General features: G+C 46.3%; 1 protein-coding gene across 1 annotated transcript; it reads right to left on the reverse strand.

Moving 5' to 3' along the window:
* Nucleotides 1-11401: 11401 nt before the first annotated feature.
* Nucleotides 11402-25646, reverse strand: ISX (intestine specific homeobox). The gene is given in 5 exon segments (XM_040233917.1): nucleotides 11402-11503; nucleotides 11505-11693; nucleotides 12987-13103; nucleotides 15695-15846; nucleotides 25301-25646. Coding segments are annotated over 5 exon segments (753 nt in total). The 5' UTR covers nucleotides 25494-25646.
* Nucleotides 25647-26171: the final 525 nt, after the last annotated feature.

Genomic DNA, 26171 nt, shown 5'->3' on the forward strand with positions numbered 1-26171 from the left:
ATTGTGATTTTGTCATTATAGGAAGGCTGCTGGGAGAAGGGACAGCTGAGAGCCTTGATTTTAGCTCCCTCACTTTATAGGTGAAGAAATGAAGTGTAGAGAAATTCCCTTTCTTGGATTAAGTTGCTCACAATCATGCACTGTGGAGGTTGTTCCACTGGTGACCCCACCTTCTCTTCTCAGATTCCGGGCCTGCCTGCCTGCTCTGTGTTTTTTTTTTTTTTTCTGTGAATAAGTCTCCATTGCTTTTTGTCCCACATCACTCTGTTCACTTCCCCTTGTGCCTGAGTCTGCCCTCCCTGCCCCCAGACGCTGCCTTCCAGCCCTCCATCCTCGTCTTGTGATTTTCAGCAGTGGCTTCTTGGGTGACCCCCTGTCCCAACAGGGGACCCCTCCAGCACCGGAAGAGGCAGAAAAACATTTTCTTTGATAGCAAGAGGTCAAACTGTAAAGCATAAAAGAAGTGAGAAAAAACATCCATTGTCTTGTTATTTGTTAACATTTAATTTATAAAATTATATACTTAGGGCACAAAAATTCAAACACTACCAGGCAGCAGGAAAACAAACATTCCTCTCTCTATCACATTAGTCCACTCTTTAGAAATAATTGCTGTCAGGGTTTTTTTTTTGTATTTGTCTAGGAACATTCTAGACATATAGGGATGTGTGTGCATACTCATGTAACAAATATTGAGTGTCTACTATGTGCCAGGCCTGATTTTGTTCACCGCTTTGGGAATATAGCAGTGTACAAATCACATGAGATCCCTGACCTCATGCAACTTTCATTCTACTGTTGGAAGAGAGACAGTAAATAAGTAAATGCATAATATGTCAGGTATTGATACGAAGTATAGAAATTAAGAAATGGAGTAAGGGGGGATGACAAGGAGTGTATGTGCGTGCTGTCTTAGATATGATGGCCTGAGGATGGCTGTCTGAGTACTATTTGAGTGGAGACCTGGTGGGACTGAGGGAGTCAGCCAGAAAAATAGCTAGAAAAGGATTTTTCAGGCAGTGACCAGAAGTGCAAAAGCCCTGGGGCAGGAGTGTATTCGGCATGGTGGAGCAGCAACTGGTATGGGACCGCCAAGACTGGAGGAAGGAGCAATGGGGAAAATGACGGGTGCCACGGAAAACCTCCCTGTGGCCACGACAAGGACTTTGACTTGATTCCATGTGAGGCAGAGAAGAGCTTGAGGGTCTGGGTCATGATCTGACTCACATTCTCCAGCATCTCGCTGGCTATGGAGTGAAGAATAGAGTGCAGGTGGGGCGAGGTGACCACAGGGAGACACTGGGGAGATGACCAAGATGACCGAGGCTGGCATAGAGGAGGAAGAGTTGAATGCTGGGTTTGCTACTTGATGAGAAAAGAGAGTCATCAGACAAATACACCTGAAAGTAACACAGCATTGCAAGTCAACAATACACTCCAATAAAAACTACATATATATACATATTTTAAAAAATATTTATTTGGTGGTGTCAGATCTTAGTTTCAGCATGTGGGACCTAGTTCCCTGACCAGGGATCAAACTCGGTCCCCCTGCATTGAGAATGTGATGTCTTAGCCATTGAACTACCAGAGAAGTCCCCTATACACATATTTTAAATATGTATTTTATATATATATATATGGAATTTCTTAACTGTCCAGTGGTTAGGACTCTGAACTTACACTGCCAGTTTGAGTTCTGGTCAGGTAACTAAGATTCTGCAAGCCTTGTGGTTACCCTCCCTCATATATATATATAGATACCCTATGTAAATATATGTAAATATATCTATTTATAAAGAAAACATAGTCATCAAAAGCGCTATATGTATTTGTAAGGATCTGAGTGTGAACGACGAGAAGAAAGGCACTGCCTGTGCTAAGAGGAAGAAGGCTGAGGAAGAGACAGGTTTGGGCTAGAGAGTGAATAGAATTTGTTTTTAGACATGTTAAGTTTGAGATGATCATTAGACAGTCAAGTAGAGGTGTCAGGAGAAATTAAGGAAGAAGTTGAGATGAGATATTCATTTGGGTGTTATGTCGTTGTTGTTCAGTTGCTGAGTCTTGTCTGACTCTTTGTGATTCCATTGAGTGCAGCACACAAGACTTCCCTGTCCTCCATCTCCTGGAGTTTGCTCAAATGCCCATCTATTGAGTTGGTGATGCCATCCAACCATCTCATCATCTGTTGTCCCCTTCTCCTCTTGCCTTCAATTGTTCCCAGCACCAGGGTCTTTTCCAATGAGTCGACTCTTCACATCAGGTGGCCAAAGTATTAGAGCTTCATCTTTGGCATCAGTTCTTCCAATGAATATTCAGGGTTGATTTCCTTTAGGATTGAATGGTTTGATCTCCTTGCTGTCCAAGGGACTCTCAAGAGTCTTCTCCAACACCACAGTTTGAAAGCATCAATTCTTTGACTCTCAGCCTTCTTTATGGTCCAACTCTCACAGCCGTACACAACTACTGGAAAAACCATAGCTTTGACTGTATGGATCTTTGTTGGCAAAGTGATGTCTCTGCTTTTTGACATGCTGTCTAGGTTTGCTTCCTTCCAGGAGCAAGCATCTTGGGTGTTATGGTGGATGGTAAACACGGCACACATTTCACAGCTCTTCCCACACCTTGAGTCCAGGCTGACCTTGACTTGCTTTGACCAATGGGATGTAGCAGAAGTGACAAGTGAATTCTTGGGCCAAGCCTCAAGAGTCCTTGCACACTCTGCTTTTGTGCATTTGGAATCCTGTGGCTACTCCACTAGGAAGCCTACTGTGACCCAGTAACCCTGTGACCTCAGCTATGCATGCATGCATGCATGATAAGTCGCTTCAGTTGTGTCCGACTCTTTGTGAACTTATGGACTATGGGCTACCAGGCTCCTCTGTCCATGGGGATTCTCCAGGCAAGAATACTGGAGTGAGTGGCCATGCCCTTTGCCAACAGCCTGCCAAACCCAGGCCAGTCTGTGAGTGAGGCTACTTGAGATCCCTCAGCAGCCACCAACTGACCAGCTGACCACAGACACCTGATGAAGCCCAGCCGAGATCAGCCAAGTTAGCCCTGGACAGACCAAGAGCCTGGTCAATCCTGGGCTGTGAGCCAAAGAAGTCATTACTTCAAGCATTGATGTTTTGGTGAGATTAGTTATGGAGCAAAAGCTAATGTGTGCAGAAAGCATCACATTTGATGATGTTTATTTGTCAGACTATTTTGATATTTTTCTTACTCAAATGAGACCATAATATTGCACTGAAATGTGTCTTTTCCATTTAATGATGTGTCTAATGACAGTTTCCCATGAGGTATATTTCAGTCTCTCATTATTTTTAACAGTTGGGTGAATATGCTATAATTAATTGGCTCAACCAGTGTCTTATTTTCATGGTTTCCAGGGGCTATCTGTCACAAAGCCTTGGTGAACATTCTTGTAGATCATATTTATTTGTTGTTGTTCAGTTGCTAAGTCACGTCAGACTCTTAAGACTGCATGGACTGCAGCACTCCAGGCTCCCCTGTCCCTCGCTATCTCCTGGAGTTTGCTTAAATTCACGTCCATTGAATCAGTAATGCTATCTAACCATCTCATCCTCTGCTGCCTGCTTCTCCTTTTGCCTTTGATCTTTCCCAGCCTCAAAGTCTTTTCAACCGAGTTGGCTCTTTGCACCAGGTGACCGAATTTATCATATGAATTCTTACAAAAAATTTACTGAGTCAAAGATATGTACATTTAGGATGTTAGTAGTTGTCATGTTACCATCCAAAATAATTTACCAATTCATACTTCATTATATATATCTCACATGCTAGTAAAGTAATGCTCAAAATTCTCCAAGCCAGGCTTCAGCAATACATGAACCGTGAACTTCCTGATGTTCAAGCTGGTTTTAGAAAAGGCAGAGGAAACAGAGATCAAATTGCCAACATCTGCTGGATCATCAAAAAAGAAAGAGAGTTCCAGAAAAACATCTATTTCTGCTTTATTGACTATGCCAAAGCCTTTGACTCTGTGAATCACAATAAACTGTGGAAAATTCTGAGAGCGATGGGAATACCAGACCACCTGACCTGTCTCTTCAGAAATCTGTATGCAGATCAGGAAGCAACAGTTAGAACTGGACATGGAACAACAGACTGGTTCCAAATAGGAAAAGGAATACGTCAAGGCTGTATATTGTCACCCTGCTTATTTAACTTCTATGCAGAGTACATCATGAGAAACGCTGGACTGGAAGAGACACAAGCTGGAATCAAGATTGCCGGGAGAAATATCAATAACCTCAGATATGCAGATGACACCACCCTTATGGCAGAAAGTGAAGAGGAACTAAAAAGTCTCTTAATGAAAGTGAAAGTGGAGAATGAAAAAGTTGGCTTAAAGCTCAACATTCAGAAAACGAAGATCATGGCATCCGGTTCCATCACTTCATGGGAAATAGATGGGGAAACAGTGGAAACAGTGTCAAACTTTATTTTTTTTGAGCTCCAAAATCACTGCAGATGGTGACTGCAGCCATGAAATTAAAAGACGCTTATTCCTTGGAAGAAAAGTTATGACCAACCTAGATAGCATATTCAAAAGCAGAGACATTACTTTGCCAACAAAGGTCCGTCTAGTCAAGGCTATGGTTTTTCCAGTGGTCATGTATGGATGTGAGAGTTGGACTGTGAAGGAGGCTGAGTGCCGAAGAATTGATGCATCTGAACTGTGGTGTTGCAGAAGACTCTTGAGAGTCCCTTGGACTGCAAGGAGATCCAACCAGTCCATTCTGAAGGAGATCAGCCCTGGGATTTCTTTGGAAGGAATGATGCTGAGGCTGAAACTCCAATACTTTGGCCATCTCATGCGAAGAGTTGACTCATTGGAAAAGACTCTGATGCTGGGAGGGATTGGGGACAGGAGGAGAAGGGGACGACAGAGGATGAGATGGCTGGATGGCATCACGGACTCGATGGACATGAGTCTGAGTGAACTCCGGGAGTTGGTGATGGACAGGGAGGCCTGGCATGCTGTGATTTCATGGGGTCGCAAAGAGTCGGACACGACTGAGCAACTGAACTGAACTTCATTATATATGACAGTGACTTTCATCAAGCCTTCATCAACACTTTGAAATATTTGCCAGCCTGAAAGGTAAAAAAAAATGTATTTTATTACTGTTTTACTTACATTTTAAAATGATAAATGAGGTTGAGACTATTTTCATATGTTTAGTATCTATTTGTATGTTTTTTTCTGTGAATCTTTTATTTCTGCTCTTTGCCCATTCCCTATGGCTTGTTTAGGCTTTTGAAAAGTTGAACCAAAAAAGGTCAATGAACATTAAAGAAATGTTACTGTATTTCTGGGCTTCCCAGGTAGCGCTAGTGGTAAATAACCCACCTGCCAGTGCAGGAGACTTAAGAGACAGGTGTTCGATCCCTGGGTTGGGAATATCCCCTGAAGGAGGGCATGGCAACTCACTCCAGTATTCTTGCCTGGAAAATCGCATGGACAGAGGAGGCTGGCGGGTCACCAAAAGTTCGATACGATTGAAGTTAGCATGCACTGTATTTCTAAACAGTTTCTATATGTGGACTTTTAAGCTTGAATTCTAGAGGAGTTTGTTTTTTCTTTGTTTAAAGTTTTTTTTTTTTTTAATGTGGATTAATTTTAAAGCCTTTGTTGAATTTGTTACAATATTGTTTCTGTTTCATGTTTTGGCTTTTTTGGCCAGGAAGCATGTGGGATCTTAGCTCCTCAGTCAGGGATCAAGTCTGCACCCCTTGTATTGGAAGGCAAATCCCTAACCCGTGGACTGCCAGGGAAGTCCTTAGAGGAGTTTGAAAGGCAATAAATAATCATTTCCTAACTTCACAGTGTTTTACAAGTACAAAAAACTTGCTATATAATCTAACATAATCTCACAGCTAACTTTTGAGGCAGGTCCTGATAAGCTCAGACGGATTAAGCAACTTCAGGTCAGGAAAAACTGTGAAAGACTTTGAAATGGGCATTAGAAGGTGCTCTGTCTAGCGCACTCTTAGAATTTCAGCCCATTCCATCGTTTGTGAGCTATTTTCCCACTCATTAAATTGATAAAAAGTTAGTACTAATACAAATAATTCTTGTCCACAGAAATGCAAATGAATTGTGTCCTGTTGAGATGCTATTGATTACTTCCATATGACCATTGAACCTTTTTGTCTCTATTTGTAATTCATTTCAGCATTCCTGATTGCCTCTGCTCCATGTCTGTTCTTTGAGTTCTCCTTTGAACTGCTCTGATGTGTTACTTGTTCCCCATTAATTAGTGAGTTAGATAAAACTTTAGCACTTGTTCATTTTATATTTATATGATCTTACTGAAACAGGCTGTCTAGTCAAGGCTATGGTTTTTCCAGTAATCATGTATAGATGTGAGAGTTGGACTATAAAGAAAGCTGAGCACTGAAGAATTGATGCTTTTGAACTGTGGTGTTGGAGAAGACTCTTGAGAGTCCCTTGGACAGCAAGGAGATCCAACCAGTCCATCCTAAAGGAAATCAGTCCTGGGTGTTCATTGTACAGACTGATGTTGAAGCTGAAACTCCAATACTTTGGCCACCTGATGCGAAGAGCTGACTCATTTGAAAATACCCTGATGTGGGGAAAGATTGAAGGAGGGAGGAGAAGGGGATGACAGAGGATGAGATGGTTGGATGGCATCACCAATTCAATAGGTATGAGTTTGAGTAAACTCCGGGAGTTGGTGATGGACAGGAGGCCTGGTGTACTGCAGTCCATGGGTTCCCAAAGAGTCGGACACGACTGAGTGAACTGAACTGAACTGAACTGAACTGAAACAGGCGGGAAGGGGAGCAGGGCAGAACCTTTAAAAGAATGACGTAGCCCTTGAAGATATGAGACAGAACTGGTTAGAACTAACTAGGTCCAAGTTAGTGGAAGATTCGACTTCCAGTAGAACTTGAGACTCATTATATGCTCATTGTGGTGGCTCAGACAGTAAAGAATGAGGGGGACCAGTATTCGATCTCTGGGTTGGGAGGATTCCCTGGAGAAGGGAATGGTGACCCACCCCAGGATTCTTGCCTAGAGAATTCCATGGACAGAGGAGCCTGGTGGGACTACAGTTCGTGGGATTGTAAAAAGTTGGGCATGACTAAACGACTAACACTTTCACTTTTCTCCAAAATAGTTGGAATAATCCTCCCACTCAGCCTATGAAATGACCCAGCCCATTAAGCTGTGCGTGCTCAGTCACGTCAGTCATGTCAGACTCTTTGTGATCCTGTGGACTGTAGCCTGCCGGGATCCTTCGTTCATGGGGTTCTCCAGGCAAGAATACTCCAGTGGTTTGCTGTCAGGTGAGTATAATCTCCTTGGTTCTGTCTCGTCTAAACAAAAATTTGAAGCGACGGATATTAAAGCCCTCGGTGCATCACAGCTCTTGGACAGACCATGTTTTAGCTCTCGGTTCTCGAACAGACCATATTATAGCTCTTAGATCAGTGTTACAGCTGCGTGTTACAGCTCAGTTTTATTTAGAAAATAGCCGGAAAATACATCCTTGAGGTGTGAGGGCATGCTGACCCAAATATGCGAAGAGAAGAAAGAGCCCCAGCCCTTTGGCTCCTCTCTTTATATGCTTTTTCCTCCCCCTGGGCCTGCCCTATGTAAATTGGGCTAGCCAGGAGTGCTGTTTGTTCTACCTGAGGTCCTCACTCCGGTCCTCAGACCTTCCTTTGACCTTCCTTTGCTCTATTTTCTCGGGCTTTTCCTTTCCTTATCTTTTAGCCACCACCATTTTGGACTCCTGTTTCCTATTCTAACTACCTAACAGTTGCCATGCCACCCTCCAGGGGATCTTCCCGACCCAGGAAACTAACCAGCATCTCTTATGTCTCCTGCATTGGCAGGTAGTTTACCACTACCACCACCTGGGAAGCCCCCCCCTTAAGACTCACCACCCCATATTTTGGGGCCTCTTGCCTTCTTAGGTGACCCACACTTCTCCCAGGGCCAGTCTCACCTTTTGAGATGGATTGCATTCTGTCTGTGGAGTGTGTGTCTCTCTAAGTAAATCCACTTCTTACCTATCACTTTGCCTCTCACTGCATTCTTTCTGTGCTGAGACATAAAGAACTTGAGATTCAATAAGTCCTGAGACCAGGTATGTGCTTTCAATTAAAAGAGAATGAGTTCAAGTCTCAATCTGAAATATGTGGTTTCAGTACCTTTGAAAAAATGACCCTTTCACTTCTTTCATGCCTCTAGTCCACACAGCTAGAATAGGATCCTATTGGGTGTGACTCAGATATGTCTAACAGGAAACCTTTATTATTATTGTTGTTAGCTGAAACCTCTTTGAAAAGCTGATGAAAACAATGAATGTTTTGCCTGGGAAAAGTAAACACACACACACACAATCTTGCTTACTCTTTTCAGAGTTCCCTGACTTCCTGCAAGCTGGTTTAAGAACTCCTGGGATAGATTCTGGGATGAACACAGCTGCTCCAGATCAGAAGTTGAAGGAGCTGGAAGGGAGAGTTGGTAAAGTGACTCTTTTCTTAATACCTGTGCTTACCATCTACCACAATGCATTATCTTATTTGGACTTCCCTGGTGACTCAGTGGTAAAGAATACCCTGACACTGCAGGAGACAGGGGTTTGATTCTTTTGTTGGGAAGATCCCTGGAGTAGGAAATGGCAACTGACTCCAGGATTCTTGCCTGGAGAATCCTATGGACAGAGGAGCCTAGTAGGCTACAGTCTGTGGGGTTGCAAAGAGTTGGATACAGCTGAGTATGCATACTCTCCTCTTTCACTTTCATCAAGAGGCTCTTTAGTTCTTCACTTTCTGCCATAAGGGTGGTGTCATCTGCATATCTGAGGTTATTGATATTTCTCCCGGCAATCTTGATTCCAGATTGTGCTTCTTCCAGCCCAGCGCTTCTCATGACGTACTCTGCATATAAGTTAAATAAGCAGGGTGACATGGGAAATAGATGGGGAAACAGTGAAAACAGTATCAGACTTTATTTTAGGGGGCTCCAAAATGACTGCAGATGGTGATTGCAGCCATGAAATTAAAAGACGCTTACTCCTTGGAAGGAAAGTTATGACCAACCTAGATAGCATATTCAAAAGCAGAGACATTACTTGCCAACAAAGGTCCATCCATTCAAGGCTATGGTTTTTCCAGTGGTCATGTGTGGATGTGAGAGTTGGACTGTGAAGAAAGCTGAGGGCCAAAGAATTGATGCTTTTGAACTGTGGTGTTGGAGAAGACTCTTGAGAGTCCCATGGACTGCAAGGAGGTCCAGCCAGTCCATCCTAAAGGAGATCAGTCCTGGGTGTTCATTGGAAGGACTGATGCTAAAGCTGAAACTCCAATATTTTGGCCATCTCATGCGAAGAGTTGACTCATTGGAAAGGAGTGATACTGGAAGGGATTGGGGGCAGGAGGAGAAGGGGACGACAGAGGATGAGATGGCTGGATGGCACACTGACTGGATGGACATGAGTTTGAGTAGACTCCAGGAGTTGGTGATGGACAGGGAGGCCTGGAGTGCTGCAATTCATGGGGTTGCAAATAGTTGGACACGACTGAGCGACTGAACTGAACTGAACTGGAGTCTGCACATGCACATGCTTATTAACTCATGTAATAGAGAAACTGTCAGACACAAGAAACTCACTCTCCACGGAACAGATGCACAGAGGGAATGTATTTCTCTCTCTCTGTTTTTCATTTGGTTGCACCGGGTCTTAGTTGCGGCATGCAGGATTTTTGATCTTCATTGGCAGCATGAGGGATCTTTAGCTGTGGCATGTGAAATCTAGTTCCTGACTAGAGATTGAACCCAATCCCCCTGCATTGGGAGCTTGGAGTCTTAGCCACTGGACCACCAGGGAAGTCCTGGTAATGTGTCTCTTGCTCAAGTTTTCACAGCTGGTAAGAGTGCTAAAGTGATTCATTTGCTCCATAGATATAAGGTAAAGGGAAGAAAATAGTTCTGGAGGTGGGGAAGGAACACCTAGAGTGGAAGAGGTGGCCCCCCAAAACCAATGTTCACATCTGTACTGAAGCTGAGGCATTCTGGTCACCTGAACCCCTTATGCTTGGAGGGCAGATGTGTGACTAGGAAAGGGGATGGAGCTTGGGATGGTTATTTTTGTGTGTCAACATGACTGGCCCACAGGGTAACTAGATATTCAGCTTCAGATTATTCTGGGTATGTCTGGGTATTTCTGGACAAGATGAACATTGTGATCAGTAGACTGAGTAAAGCAGATGGCCCTCCCCCACGTGGGTGGACCTCATCCAATCCATTGAGGGCTGAATAGAACAAAACTGTGGGGGAAGGAAGAATTTGCTCTCTCTGCCTGATTGTCTTTGAGCTGGAACGTGGAGCTTCTGCCTTCAGTCTCACACTGAAGCTGATATCCTCTTCTTTCCTGGGTCTCCATTTTCAGTTGGCCAACTGCTGCTCATGGGACTTTTCAGCTTCCATAACTGTGAAAGTCAATTCCTTATATTAAAGAAAAATCAATTTCTCTTTTTCCTTCTCTCCCTCTTTCTTAGGCTTTTCAGCATAGAGTGAGGCTGGCTTTCTAACTGGGCCCCTTGCAAGGTCCTGGGAAGATGAACTGTGACAAGAGCTTACTATCTTTCCCTTCATCCAAACCAGAAATGACAACATCCCTCCACAGCCCAGCAGAATAACCAAAGACACTAAATTCTGTTTAAAGTTTTAAAATGTTTCTATATTTCTATTCCTCTTTAGAACATTCATATCAATACCAAACAGAATGTGTTAGCCATGGGCTTCTTGGAAGGTCATTGAGCGAATATTCTGCCTGCAGGGGAAGGTCAGCATTACCCTTTTGGTCATCCTGGACTGAGCTCCAGTGGTAGAGCCTCAGTTGTTCATGCCAATATCCAGTTCCATTTATGAAGCAGTCAGTAGGTGCTTAATAAGTGTCTTATGAGTGAATGAACAAACAACCTCTCCTTGGTCTTCTCTGTACTTCTGTTCTTATCATGGTTCATCTCACCAAGGAGAGGGCCAGAAGGGTGCTCAGGAGTCATCTTGTGCAACTGCCTGTGTTACAGATGAAGTCCAGAGGGGTGAGCGACTGACTGGAGGTCACACAACCACATAAAGGAAGCACAGGTGCAAGTGGTCAACCTCCTCCTTCCAGGGCTTATCCTGAGACCTCACATAATGTCTGTTGTCTGAAGCAGGAGGGCCACATTGGCGAGGAGAGAGGAGAGCTTCCTTTACTGGTCACCTTGCTGCTGAATCCGAAGCAACTTGCCAATGGACATGCTCAGGGTGGCTTCCTGAACTGTGGGTCATCTCTGAATCATGAGATTGATTCCCCCAGAGACCTGGTTACTTTCCCGCCACCTGTTTTCACCTGGAGAGGAGAGAGGCTCCACTCAGAAGAGGATGTCCAGTCTCTGTTAGGGAGGTGGTACAGATGCTGCCTCCTCTGGGGTGCGGAGGTGGGAACAAAGCAGAGTGTAGGGATGCAGGTCTGCTGGATGATGAGAGGGCCTGGCAGAGGCTGTGTCTCCCATGGGTGGCATGGGAGGAGGGCGATCTGGGTGGGGAGCCAGGCAGAGGTCAGTTGACCTTGAGCTGGTGGACAGCACCTGGTGAGAGGAAGCAGCCTGGGCTGTGCAGGAGGAGGCAGCATGGGGCCCTGTCAGAAGGAAAAGCCAGGAGAGAGGTCAGCCTTAAGTTTTACTCCACACTGTCCCTCGATTTCCCAACCTTTCCCGGTGACTCTCTGGCAGCTCGGGGTGGATAGGGAGACCAACCTGGGAAGAAGTGCTTGCCCAGGGGGGCCAGGAAATCTGGTCCTCATTCCAGCATTTACAGCAACTGTTTGTCTCGGAAAAGTCACTTTGCTTCTCAGAGTCCAGTTTCTGCATCAGCAAAAATGGATAAATTAAAAATCCTGCCTCATAGAGTCATTGTGGGTTTGTACAAATCGTTAACCACAGGACTGTATTTTGTGCACTGCTGTCTCACCTCTGTTTAGCATCTGGTTCAGTTCAGTTCAGTCGCTCAGTCATGTCCGACTCTTTGTGACCCCATGGACTGCAGCACACCAGGCCTCCCTGTCCATCACCAACTCCCAGAGTTTACTCAAACTCATGTCCATTGAGTTGGTGATGCCATCCAACCATCTCATCCTCTGTCGTCCCCTTCTCCTCCCACCTTCAATCTTTCCCCACATCAGGGTCTTTTCAAATGAGTCAGTTCCTCGCATCAGGTGGCCAAAGTATTGGAGCTTCAGCTTCAACATCAGTCCTTCCAGTGAATATTCAGGACTGGATCTGAATCCAGTACTAGCATCTGGTACACACTCCGAATTTGTTGACTCGATGAACGTTTAATTTTTAGTGACCACTTCCTGGGTGGCAGACATTCTTCAAAACTTGGTCATTTCATCCTCATCAAATCTATGACTGTCCTCTGAGGGGCACAGTGACTCTTCCAGGTCACATACTGCTTAGGTCAGAGCTGCAATTCGAATCTTGGCAGCCTGACTCTGGAGCCAATGGGCTCCATTCCCACACAACACTCTTTACTCTGTGACCCTGCTCCATAGACTGGGACGTTTTACACAAGTAATACAAGTCAGTCTCTGGAAGAGGGAGAGGACTGTGATGGCCATTCAGTGGATGAGGACACAGGGACAGAGGCAGAGACTTCCAGCAGCTTTCCCAGGCATCCGTGCCCACACTCTTTCTAAAAGAATTGCCAGTTTTTACAGGGGAGTTTGAGTGAGCTCCGGGAGTTCGTGATGGACAGGGAAGCCTGGCGTGCTGCAGTCCATGGGGTCGCAAAGAGTTGGACTCTACTGACTGAACTGAACTGAACTAAACTGAACAGTGAACAGAGCCCAAGAGGTGTTCCAATCTGCATGAGATGGTCCCAGACAGTGACCTCGCCCCCAGCCCCGCCCCCGGGTGCCTCAGCCACTCACAGCCACGTCCGGGTTTGTGGGCGGCGCCAAGCCGGCCTCCCTTGGCAGTTGCGAAGCCCCAAGACTGTTTGTCTTCTCCTGCTTCCGCCACTTGGCTCGCTGATTCTGGAACCAGATCTGAGATGAAGGCGAGAGAGAATGGAGATAAGCAAAGGGCTTTTCTCCATCCAGTTCCTCTTCTTAAAATACATGATGACGGCACCTTCCAGGGACCGTCCCTTTACAGTTTGGAAAGGTCAACGGCAGCCACGATTTCTTTGGATCTGACCTGCTTTGGGAGAGGGGATCCGAGGTCACAACCTTCCATGCCTACAGGGGCTGAGGGGCTCATAGGAGGGAGCGTGAACCAGCAGGGTGCCCTGTAACTGGGAGTGGTTCACGGGGCGGGAGTCGGGGGGGCCCGTGAACAGAGGCTGAAGGGGGCAACGTCTCAGCCTCAGCCAATAGCCACCATGTGGAAATGTGAGGCCCGCGCTGCAGCTTCATCCAACTTCTAAGGCAGAAATCTTGATTTTTCTGTGAAAGCTCTGAGATTTAAAAACCATGCAGATCAGAGAAAACCCATCCGTGGGCTCTTGCCTGCTGGTGGGCCACCCGTTTGCAACCCCAGTGGGCCCTCTGGTATCCATAGGTTGACTCTTGAGGGTTGCCTGTATACATGGGCACCCTGACTGTCTGTGACACATGGCCATTTGCACTTGGTCATTCTGCTGAGACAGCTGCTGAATTCTGGGCTTTACACTATTGTAGATGCTACCCACCTCGTTGGTGACTGATTTCAAATGGGAAGTAAAAGAGGAGAAGTCCAGACAGGGGTGGGCCTTGACCAGATGAAAAGTAGGCTTGGGTGAAATGAAGGGTGGAATAGTGATGTGGACCCTGGTGCAGATTTTGAATTTAATAAGTCCATGGTATATTTCAGGAAAGTATTGAAATATAATTGATTTACAATATTGTGTTAGTTTCAGACGTACAGCAAAGTGATTCAGTTGTATGTATACATACAAATATATGTATTCCTTTTTAACATTCTCTTCCATTATAGGTTATTACAAGATGTTGAAAGGTGGAGAGGAGAAGGGATAAATTAGGAGATCGGGATTAACATATACACACTACTGTATATAAAATAGATAGCAAAGACCTACTGTATATCACAGGCAACTCTGCTCAGTACTCTGTAATAACCTTAAATGGGATAAGAATCTGAAAAAGAATAGATCTATGTAATGTGTAACTAAATTATTTTGTTGTACACCTGAAACTAACACAACATTGTAAATCAAATATACTCTAATATAAAATAAAAATTGCATTTTTCCGTTTTTCAAAGATTGTTTTTTTATTCATTAAAAATTAAGTTATAAAAAAAGATGTTGAGTATAGTTTCCCCATCATATTTGTTAAAAAAAATGAAGAGTGATTTAGAAAACTGTTTTAGAGAGAGTGCAAATATGTAACAAATGGTTTTGGATTTGCTAGAGCAAAACTTGCAGAACTGGGGATGTGCAAAGAGAGTTGGACATACCATTGGTGAGGGGATACTTTATGTCTAACCACAGAGGAAGCCTAGACACTCAGGTGGGGGGAAGAAATGACAGATTACAGATCAGGTCTCTGACCATGGAGGGTCCTCCCCACTTCTCTGTGCTGCTGCCAAAGTGATACCCATGTGTTCCAAGTCAGAGGTTGGCAGAGTTAACCTCAGGTTAACTCTGGCTTCCCACCTGTTTTTGTACAGCCTTTGTGCTTTTGAACTGTGGTGTTGGAGAAGACTCTTGAGAGTCCCTTGGACTGTAAGGAGATCCAACCCATCCATTCTGAAGGAGATCAGCCCTGGGATTTCTTTGGAAGGAATGATGCTAAAGCTGAAACTCCAGTACTTTGGCCACCTCATGCGAAGAGTTGACTCATTGGAAAAGACTCTGATGCTGGGAGGGATTGGGGGCAGGAGGAGAAGGGGACAACAGAGGATGAGATGGCTGGATGGCATCACGGACTCGATGGACGTGAGTCTGAGTGAACTCCGGGAGTTGGTGATGGACAGGGAGGCCTGGCGTGCTGCGATTCATGGGGTCGCAAAGAGTCAGACACGACTGAGCGACTGAACTGAACTGTGCTACGTATGGTTTACACATTTTTAAGTGGTTGGGGAAAAGAATCTAAATTTGGTAACACGCAAATGACACAAAATTCAAATTTTAGTGCTCATCAGTAAAGTTTATTGGAACATGCTCATTTGTTTATATGTTGTAAACTATAGCTATTTTTGTGGTACAAGGACAGAATTGAATAGTTACGACAGTGACCACATGGCCTCACAAAGCCTGACATAACTAGCACCTTGTCCCTTACAGAAGAAGTCTGTTGAGCCCTAGTCTAGATTGTCAAGACCTGCTTTGAGGCTGCGTGGTGAATAATGCTTGGAACTGCAGTCAAGTGGAGAAGAAGGGAGTGGAAGCAGAAGCCAATGGCCATCCTCATAAGACCCCTCCATGTCTATTCTCCAAGGAGAGAAAGCATCTGTCTTGTAACTATGGTGACCTCATTTCCTGGAAAATGATATTTGGACAAAATAACTGTATTCATGGGATAAAGCCAATGGAAAAGTTCAGATGGGGCAGTCCCGGAGGGTGCAGGATACCTGGGGTCTCACCCATGCCCCCAAGGGCGTTGATGAAGGGGGTTGAGGGTGGGGATGGTTGTACCTGCACACGAGCTTCCGGGAGGTTGATCCTGGCTGCCAGCTGGTTGCGGACGTGGACGTCAGGATAGTGAGTGAAGTGGAAGATCTTCTCCAGCTCCTGCAGCTGCTCTGTGGTGAAGGTGGTTCGGATCCTCCGCTTACCCTTCTTCCCCTCTGGAGGGAGGAGGGTCCAAGCTAGGTTAGTGGCCTTCGTCTCAGTGAAGCTTTTGTGCTGCTTTGTTGTACCCATTAAACCAGTGTTACCACTTCTTGGCCTCTGGCTTCTTAGGCTTGGACTTTTACCATGTTCTGTCTCCTAGAAACCCTCCCCCTAGGTTGACTCCCTCTATCCATCCTGGACAGTGTGGCCAAGATGACCTTCTAGAAACTTCTTTGATTGTCCTTTCTGGTGCTCAGATGCCTTCAAGCAAATTTCCCTTATCCGTAACAAGGAATGGCAAACCACAGCCTGGGGGTCACATCTGGCCCACTGTCTGTTTTTAGAAATAAAGTTTTATTGACACACAGCCTGACACATAAGTTTATGTATTGTCTATGGCTGTTTTTGTGTTATAATGGCAGAGTTGTGTTGCTGAAACAGAGCCTGCAAAATCTAAAATAATCACCATCTAGCCCTTTAGAGAAAAACCTCAGCAGTCAGCCCCTGACAGCCTGTTTCCAGCCACCTGTCCAGTCTCAGGCCCACTCAGGGATGCTACATTATAGGTGGAACCTAGTGCAAAAGGAGAAAAAAAGCTTTTTCCTTTCTTCCACAGTCTCTCTCTCAACCAGTCATAGTGGCCTTTCACTTGCTACTTAAGGCCCTTCTCCCTCAGGCGCAAGAATACCAACACACATGCAATGTGGGTGGCAGAGGTCACTGGATTCAGGGGGTATGGGGAAACAGGACTGAAAAGCAGCCCATCCCAGGAAGCAGGGAGGTGGTGAGAGGGGCACTGAGCATGAGTTGAGGCTCCAGGACCCTGGTCCTTGCTTGGGCCATATTTTATTTACGCTCTGGGCCTCAGTCTCCCGATCTGTAGAATGGAGGAGTGGAGAGGGGTTGAATGATCAAATAACAAAGGCTAAATCCACCCTGGCACTCTGCAATTCTCTTTCTCTTCAGGTGGAGGCTTGAAAGACCTGGCCTCAGCCTTGCCTGGGGGCCCAGTTGGCTCGGCAAAAGGTAGATGGATGAAGGAGAGATTTATGCTGAGGATAACACTTCTGGCTGAGTTACTCCTGCATTTCTAAGAATTGACAAGTGCCTTCCATAGTCTGCCCTTCTTTTAAATCTCTGATTTTATTTTATCTATTTTTTATTGGAGTATAATTGCTTTACAATGTTATGTTAGTTTCTGTTGTACAACAAAGTGAATCAGCTATGTTGTTGTTCAGTTGCTATGATGTGTCTGACTCATTGGGCCTGCATGGACTGCAGCACATGAGGTTTCCCTGTCCTCCACTATCTCCAGGAGTTTGCTCAGATTCATGCCCATTGAGTTGGTGATGCTATCTAACCATCCCATTCTCTGCCACCCCCTCTCCTTTTGCCTTCATTCTTTCCTAGCATCAGGGTCTTTTCCAGTGAGTCAGCTCTTCACTTCAAGTGGCCAAATTATTGGAGAAACAGCTATATGTATACATATTTCCCCCTCCCTCTTAAACTTCTACCATCTCACCCCTCTAGGTCATCACAGCACACTGAGCTGAGCTCCCTATGCTACACTGCAGGTTTCTACAAGCTATCTGTTTTATATATGGTGGTGTGCTTATGTCTGGGGTAGGAAGTAGCAAACCAGTCCAGTATTCTTGCCTGTAAAGGACAGAGGAGCCTGGGGGGCTACAGTCTATGGGATCACAAGAGTTGGACACAACTTAGAGACGAAACCACCAGTGTACTTATGTTAGTGCTATTCTCCCAATTCAGCCCACTCTCCCCACCCCACTGTGCCCATTTGTTTGTTCCCTGTGTCTGTGTTCCTATTCCTGTCCTGCAAATAGGTTCATCTGGACCATTTTTCTAGATCCGATATATATATATATATATATATATATACACACACACACATACACACTTTAATACATGAAATTTGTTTTTCTCCTTCTGACTTACTTCATTCTCTATGACAGACTCTAGGTCCAGCCACTCATCTCACCCCTCCCAACTACCTCTCATTGTTATTAGTCTATTTTTTTTTATTCCCTCAAAGTAATTTTACTCATTTTCCTGACTCTTGGAAGCTTCTTGGGGGCTGTGGACAGTGAGATTTCAAGCATAATTACCCCTTGGAGGAAGTTGTTGGATTGTGAACCAGCTGATACGATCTGATCTCTTACCTATTCTATATCTCCCTTTCCCTCCTCAAGTCCACTGTACTTTTTAATAAAAAGAGAGAGAGAGAGGAAGAGAGAGAGAGAGAGAGAGAGATTCTATGTTTAGAGCTGGTGGTGCATTTAAGGGGTAGAGCCAAACCCAACCAGAATTGACGTGGACAGAAATGGAAGGTATGAATCCATTGCCAAGGCTTTACTGAATGTCTTTTGTGCTAGGCACAGAGGGCCTGTCTGCAGGAGTACAAAAATGAACAAGCTGTGCTGACAGTATCTCATTCATTCATTCACCAGGTCACTGTTTTAGATAATTGTAATGACACAGTGCAGTTTTATAGAAAATAGCCAAAAAAGTCACAGAATTGAAGATTTCAGGTTGGATGGGCAAACAGAGGTTCAGGATAACATGGATCTGGGATTCTTCTAAGAATATAGAACTTTGGAATAGAGTATACCGAACCAAAAAGGTAAGGTGTAGAGCTGGAATATAGGAAAGTAAGCAACATGGAGAACAGAGGATTAGAAACAGATTGTAAATTATAACAAAAAAAGGGTCTTCCTTAGTGTTCTAGTGACTAAGACTCTGTGCTCCCAACACAGGGGACTAAGTTTGGCCCCTGGTCAGGAAACTAGATCCCACATGCTGCAACTAAGAAGTCAGAAGGCTAAATAAATACATATTTTTAAAAGTTATTAAGAAATTAGCAAAATTAAGCCATTTCTTGCTTTTTCCCCAGAAGGAAACTTAGGCAAACAAGTGTCCATGACTAAGTATAGACTCCTTAATAAAATAATTATCTCAAGTTTCCATTTGTGTAACTAGGGAAGGAGCTAATAAGACAAATACAGCTTCCCCTTATTTCCTAGAGGAGCAGAAGGACATAACCTGGAGATAAGGTTATAAGAAAAGGATCTGAGCCCTCCTCAGCAAAATAATGTGATTGCTGACTTTGCAGAGAGTGGCTGCCAGTCAGTTATGAGCCAGTTAGAAAAATATTTATTCTCATTAACTTTGAATGAAACACTCTCAGGATATTATTATATTATTCTTGAGAGATGATGATCTCTCAGTCATGGTGACAGGGTGTATATGTGTGTGTCCAACAGATGTAGTGACTTCTCCTGTAAAGAAAGAGGGTTGTCTAAAATATACATAGTTGGCTAGATGGAGGCTGAGCCCCACGTGGACCAGCCTGAAGGACTCAAGGGCCAAAGCCCTTCTCCCAAGACTGAGCATGGGTTCTTGGGGTGTCAGTAGTCAACACTGATTATCTCCATACAACCCTTCCTGGGATGTTATTTGAAATTGCTGCTGCTGCTGCTAAGTCACTTCAGTCATGTCTGACTCTGTGCAGCCCCATAGATGGCAGCCCACCAGGCTCTTCCATCCATGGGATTTTCCAGGCAAGAATATCGGAGTGGGTTGCCATTGGTAACCACTATCTGCCTATGGCTATTTAAATCAAATCAAATAAAATAAAAAATATAGTTCTTTAGCCACACTAGTTATAAGTCATAGCCACATGTGGCTAGTGGCCACCATATTGGAGAGCATAGATAGAAAACATTTCCATCATCAGAGAAAGTTCTACTGGATAGGGCTCCATTATAGGTTTTCCCATTGGGTTCTGGAAAAAGTAATATTCTGGGCCTCACTTTAAGTTTCTCCTTGTGTTGCACTTTCCTCTAATTGCCACATATCTCTAGGAAAATGGGTATCCATCGGTCATAGAGCCGAATTTGATGGTGTTGGGAAAACTGGAATTGCAGGAAAAGTAAGAGAAAGGGAAGGCTGGCCCACACCCATCTCCTTGCTGGTGCCTGGGGAGAAGGATGACCAGTGGAGAGGATGTTGCCCTGGAGCTCCAGGCAGTGACTTGGAGCAGAGTGACCTGCTCATGGTCCACAGGGAAGTGGGGACAGGGAAGAGCAGAAGCTGAGTGGTTGGCTCAGGAATGGTGAAGGTTGACACTTCAGTTTTCCCATCGAATGCTAGAGCTGCTTTAGGAAAGGAAGGAGGGGGGCCAGCAAGCCTGATGCTTGGGTAATAGACCATAGTAGGCGATAAGAGAGAGGAAGCTGGTGAGGGCAGGAAGAACAGCATAAACGAATTATGGAACAGAGAAGAAGGCGGAACACAGGACACTGAATGAACATAGTATTTTGGAACCAGAAGGAACCTCATTAAACAGGAATGTGGAACAACCAGTTCATGGATGGAATGCCCATCACACAGGATGATTCTTAATTGTGGAAACGGGCTGGGAGTTTCTGGCCCTGGCTCAGAGAGGACAATGGGGTTGTGGAACCCCATCCAAAGACACTCAGGGGAGGGTGGGAAGAGGGGGGATGAAGGAGGCAGGGAACTGCCACCTCTCTCAAGTTGCTCCTCGCAGGTTATTAATTGCTTGAGCTGTGATCACACTTCACTGGGTCTTCAAAGAGACCAAGTCAGCAGAACTTAATTAAACCTGAGCCGTTTAGCACATTGATCATAAGAAATACACAATTTACACAGGTGATTAGGCCACCTAATTATAAACTGATGTTTCTCTGTGCTTGGCTCCCTCCCCTGATTGCTCCTTCTCTGCGGTCTGCTAATCGGCCTCGGCCACTCAGCTAGAGGCCCCAGGGGCTTTGCAGCTGGGCTAAGACTCCTGAAATGAGCCTTGTCCTTGTCATCCTAAAGCAGCGGTCGGAAGAAGATCCAGGCTCCCACACCCATGGAAGGGAGGACTGGGGAGAAAGCAGATGACACTGTTAAAGGGGAGAGTGAAGAGCCCTGAGCACTGAGCCAAGGAGTGTGCCTTGCATGCTGTGGGCACAGGCAATTGTAGAAGTCCAGGACCACTCTGAGGAGAAAAGGCTGGCACATTCTACCCTGGGAGGTGCCTCTCTGCAAGCCACCTGTCCTGTCTAGAAGGTGTTCTCAGCCTGCTGGAGGGCCCCAAAGGGAGCCTGCCCTTGTTCCTTTCCATTTTATACTTGTGACAAAGCAGGGGACCAGACCTGACACCAGTTAGTAACGCCGGGGGAGGTTCCCTGATGTGACCGGGAAGGAGCCACAGAACTTGTTTCTGTTCAATGAGAGAGTTCATGTTTAGTTGTCCTTCCTGCCAAGGACTGAGGAGGAGGAAGTCAGCTAACTCTTATCTCTGTGAAAATACGCACAGAAGGCCAACCTAAATGCAAACCTGCAGAGTGCCCAGATTAGAGGTAGCCAAAGTCCTGGGTCTTGTAACAGGGAGAAGAGCCACTTCTAGCCAAAAAACTGATGACCAACTACTACCTTACAAGGCATATGTGCTTAATCACTCAGTCGTGTCCATGATCCTATGGTCTTTGTGACCCCGTGGACTCTAGCCTGCCAGGCTCCTCTGTCCATGGGGATTCTCCAGGCAAGAATACTGGAGTGGGTTGCCACGCCCCCCTCCAGGGGCTGGGATCGAACCCAGGTCTCCTGCATTGCAGGTGGATTCTTCACCATCTGAGCCACCAGGAAAGCCCTGCTACAAGGCATATCTGGGGAAGTAAACACTCTGTAGGAACACAGTAGGGATTTAAAAACTGAAAAAGGAAACTTTGAGAGTTCTACATATGGAGATCAAAAATGATCTATGAAGACTCACAAAAAGGCATCATCGGAGCATGGAACAGTGTGAGAGAAGAAGAGGAACAGCAAGAAGAAGATGGCCAGAGCCCTGAGTCAGGGCTCCCTCTCCCAGGGCCCAGAGCAGAGCAGAAGGTCCACTGTCTTTAGTCCTAGGCAGCATGGGTGGGGAGGAGAGGATGAGGAAGGAGGGAAGGGGGAAAGAAAGAAGAAAGGGGAAGGGGACGAGGAAGGAGGGGGAATGAGGGAAATGAGGGGGACGAAGAAGTGAGGAAAGATGAAGAGGGTTGAACTGTCTTCCCCTCAAGAAGAAACATCTCAGTTCTAACCCCTGGTACCTGTGAAGGTGACCTTCTGTGGAGATAAGGTCTTTGCAGGTGCGATTAGGCCAAGGATCTTGAAATGTGACTCTCCTGGATTTAGGGGAGATTCTATGTCCAATGACATGTGTCCTTATGGGATAAAGGAGAAGGGGGTTCCACACAGAGCCCGAGGTCAAGGCCAAGTGATGATGGAGTCAGAGTGTGGGATGGTGTGTCTATAGGCACATCATGGTCGTGGATTGTTGCCGGCCACAGGGAGCTGGCACAGAGGCACTGAGCAGGCTTTCCCTTGGGGTTCTGGGAAGAATTAACCCTACCAGCACCTTGGCTTTGGACTTCTGGTTCTGAAACTCTAAGATGATGAGTTTCTGTGGTTTTAGGCCATTCAGTTTGTGGTAATTGGCACAGCCACTAAAGGAAGCTTATATAGAGGGAGAGAATGAGGGAAGGAAGAGGAAAAGGAGGAAGAAGAAGGGGAAAGAGGAGCGAGGTTTCTTTTTTTAAAATTTATTTTAATTGGAGGCTAATTACTTTACAATATTGTATTGGTTTTGCCATACATTGACATGAATCCACCACGGGTGTACATGTGTTCCCCATCCTGAACCCCTGCTCCCACCTCCCTCTCCATGAGGGTTGTAAAGGACAAAGTTTGGAGACATGAAATGCTTGAAAGACTGAAAATGAGAGAGATGCTCCATGTGCCTGGAGGGTGAGGGGCAGGCAGGCCATGATGGGGGATGAATCTGGGGACCCGCAGGGCTGGACTGTGAAGGACTTTGAATGTCACACCAATAGCTTTAGGTAGGGGTTGATGAACTACAGCCTGGGGCCAGACCTGGCATTCTGCCTGTAACTGTAAATAAAATTTTATTGGAACATAAACATATCCATTCATTTACACCTTGTCTGCTTTTTAGCTATGACAGTTGTGCAGTCGCTCGGTCATATCCGGCTCTTTTGTGACCCCATGGACTGTAGCCTGCCAGGCTCCTCTGACCAAGGGATTCTCCAGGTAAGAATACTGGAGGGGGTTGCCATTTTCTTCTTCAGGGATCTTCCCTACCCAGGGATCAAACTCACGTCTCTCATGTCTCCTGTATTGGCAGGCAGGTTCTTTACCACTAGCACCACCTGGGAAGCCCTAAATAAATGCATATATATTAAAAGAAAACCTCATATCATGACCATAAATGGGTAACTGGTATCATGTATCATAAATAGAAGGTTAGTGTAGAAATCATTACAGGACTATTGACATAAATAATCTTTGTCTTCCTCACCTTCAAAGTCATTTTGTAAACCTCCAGGGGGACCCTCATGAGTCTCTTTAGAAACACTGAATTCCTGAGACTTCCCTGGCTGTCCAATGGTTAGGACTCTGCACTTCCACTGCACGGGGCATGGGTTTGATCCCTGGTTGGGGAAGTAGGATCCTTAACGCTGTGTGGCATGGCCAAAAGAGTAGAAATGCTGAATTTCAGCCTAGCAGGGAGATGGATGGATTTTAGCCACATTCAGAAATAATCTAGAGTGGATGATCTCAGGCAACCGGGGTTCAATTCTATTGTGACCTACTTGTGTGGTTTTTGCAGGTGATTTATCTTCCCTTCTTGGTTTCATCAGCTGTAAGGTGGGGCTCACAGCTGTGACAAATGGATGGAAACAATGTCCATCACACTGCCGTAAGAGCCCAGTCCAATCTTATGACTGCCATTTTCCCAAGCACTTACTCGTGTCTCCTCTGGGTCTAGCTGACCTGGAACATGCCAGCAGCTTCAGTGGAGGTTTAGCATGACTGGCCTCCTTTTCGTCAACAGCCAGTGTTGGGCTAGGGGAAGGGAAACTGCTCTGGGAAGGGAAATAAGATCTCTCTCTCTTCCTCTGCAGCAGAGAGGACCGACATAGATTTTACATAGCTACAGCAAGAGACACTCAGGTCAGACCCTCAGCAGAATGGTTCCTGTGAACGCTCATTGCTCATTCAGTTCACTGGAATATATTAATGAACTTCTGACAATTAAGCTGGGATCCTTTCCTATTGATAGAGTCAGCTACTAGGAAACCCACTAGCTCTCTGGGGACACATGACCCCCGACCCCCCACAGGTTCTTTCCCTTGGCTCACCACCAGTGAGCACCAACCCCCCTCTTAGGAGACTCTACCTGGGGAAGGGAGTAGGGCTCCGTGTTTGGGAGGAGAAGGCATTGTGGCTTCCCTGAGTTTCTTTCCCTTGGACTGCTGTTGTTTAGTCATCCAGTCACGTCTAGTCATCCAGTCACGTCCGACTCTTTGTGACCCCATGGACTGTAGTCTGCCAGGCTCCTCTGCCCATGAGATTTCACAGGCAAGAATATTGGAGTGGGTTGCCATTTCCTTCTACAGGGGATCTCCCTGACCCAGGGATCAAACCAGCATCTCCTGCACTGGCAGGAGGATTCTTTACCACTGAGCTGCCAGGGAAGCCTTTCCTTGGATTAAAGCATTAGAAAGGAGAGAGGACCAGGACACTCTTGTGGACACTCCAGGCTCATCGCCGGTCAGACTCCAGTGGACCCCCAAGACATCACCGGCTTCATTTTCTCCCTCACTCAGCTGTCCCACTGAAGATGAAGCTGAGGCCAGAGTGGAAACGGGCTTGGCTGGGTGGCTCAGCAGGCCAGGGGAGAGCTGAGACTGACCACGGCTGCCCGAATCCTAGGAACATATATGTTCCCTCCTCCGCCTCCTCCTCAAGCTAGCCCTCAAGGAGGGGCCCGGGATCTGGTCATTGTTATTTGGGGGTAAATCCTGGGGAGGGCACTGGCCTAGGGTGTGATCACAGTGGGCAGATTTGGGGCAGAGCTTCACCCACTAGCGGCCATGCAGGCGGAACTCTGCTTACGAAGGGAAAGAACATGATAGCCTAAGCCGGTGTTCGGCGGCTGGGTCTCGGTCCTCTGCTCTGCGGCTGTGTGACCTGGGGCACCACCTGCCTCTTCTCTTTCACAGATGAGTTTCTCGTCAGTCGAGTTTATGATAATTATACTTTTCTGCTGAAGTTAGAGACATGCACAGCCTCCAGGATGGTGCCGACCACAGAGTAAATAAATGGTCACTGGCATTCTCAGCTGCGGCCTGGTTACAGGAACAAGCCCCAGATCCCCGCATCCTGCAGTGAACTGGGCCTTGGTGACTGAATTAGAACAGCTCCATTTCTGGGCTAGGTAGAAAGGTATTTAAGGCTGTGGCCCAGTACCTGACATCTCTCAGAATTTTGGAGTCTTCTCTTCTGTTGATACAGAGCAGCTTGTTCTCTGCCTGAGCCCAGCTGGGGCTTGCAGACCCAGGAGTGGGTAAGAATTGGCAAGAAGACACTTACCTTTGGGCTGGTCCTGTGGCGGTCTCTCTGGCCCGAAATCTGCAGCTGTTGCCTGCCTGGTTCCCTGTCCACTTGCCCCTTCCGGCCTGACCACATCGCTCCTCTCAGCTGGCCTCTTTAAGATATCCTCGATGGAGAAGGACAGGCCCCGCTTCTTTGGGGCCTCATAGCACCCCGAGCTGTTCCTCTCCATCCCCTGTGGAGATCAGAGGCTGCCTTGGCACCCTCCGTGGGCAGCTGTGAGGGGGCAGAGGGGCCAATACCCGTGGAGGGAGGGGTCCTTGTTTTCCTGAAACTCCTGGAATCAAGAGGGTGAGCAGAGGTGAACAGAGATTCTCACGTTGGAATATCCAGCAGGGTTATGTCTCCATGGGAACTTCTGTGGGTCACCTCAAAACATCCTGGGATCAAGGATGCTGGTCCTGTCAGGAAAGCTGGAAGGGGCTGTACCTGTGCCCATGGGCTTAGAGCCCTCGTTGACTCAACATCGAGGGAATCACCATTGCTAAGCTGAATTCAGTCCTACTGTGATGGGTCTTCTCCGGGGTGATCACTTTCGCAGTCCCCAGCCTAGGCTAGAGACCCTGAAGTCATGGCCTGTGGGGAACAGGGCAAAAGAGCTGGAAGAGGGAGGCTGCCCCCAGAGGAGATCTGGAGGCAAAGTGTCCACCTTTACGCTTTCTCTGTTGTACGGCTCTTTCCTGCTGGCTCCGGTCGGAGCTCTGGGAGGCTGGAGTGCCACCAGCGAGCTCCAGGTGGCCAACCCAGCCCTGGGCCACACTGCAGCTTGAGGGGTGCTCCCAGAAATCCTCCTAGATTCCTTCGGCTTCTGCTGCTCCCAGATTCCAGAACAGGCCTTCCTCCCAGAGCA

The sequence above is a fragment of the Oryx dammah genome, unplaced genomic scaffold (assembly GCF_014754425.2).
Source record: "Oryx dammah isolate SB20612 unplaced genomic scaffold, SCBI_Odam_1.1 HiC_scaffold_29, whole genome shotgun sequence".
In the NCBI taxonomy this organism is placed as follows: Eukaryota; Metazoa; Chordata; class Mammalia; order Artiodactyla; family Bovidae; genus Oryx; species Oryx dammah.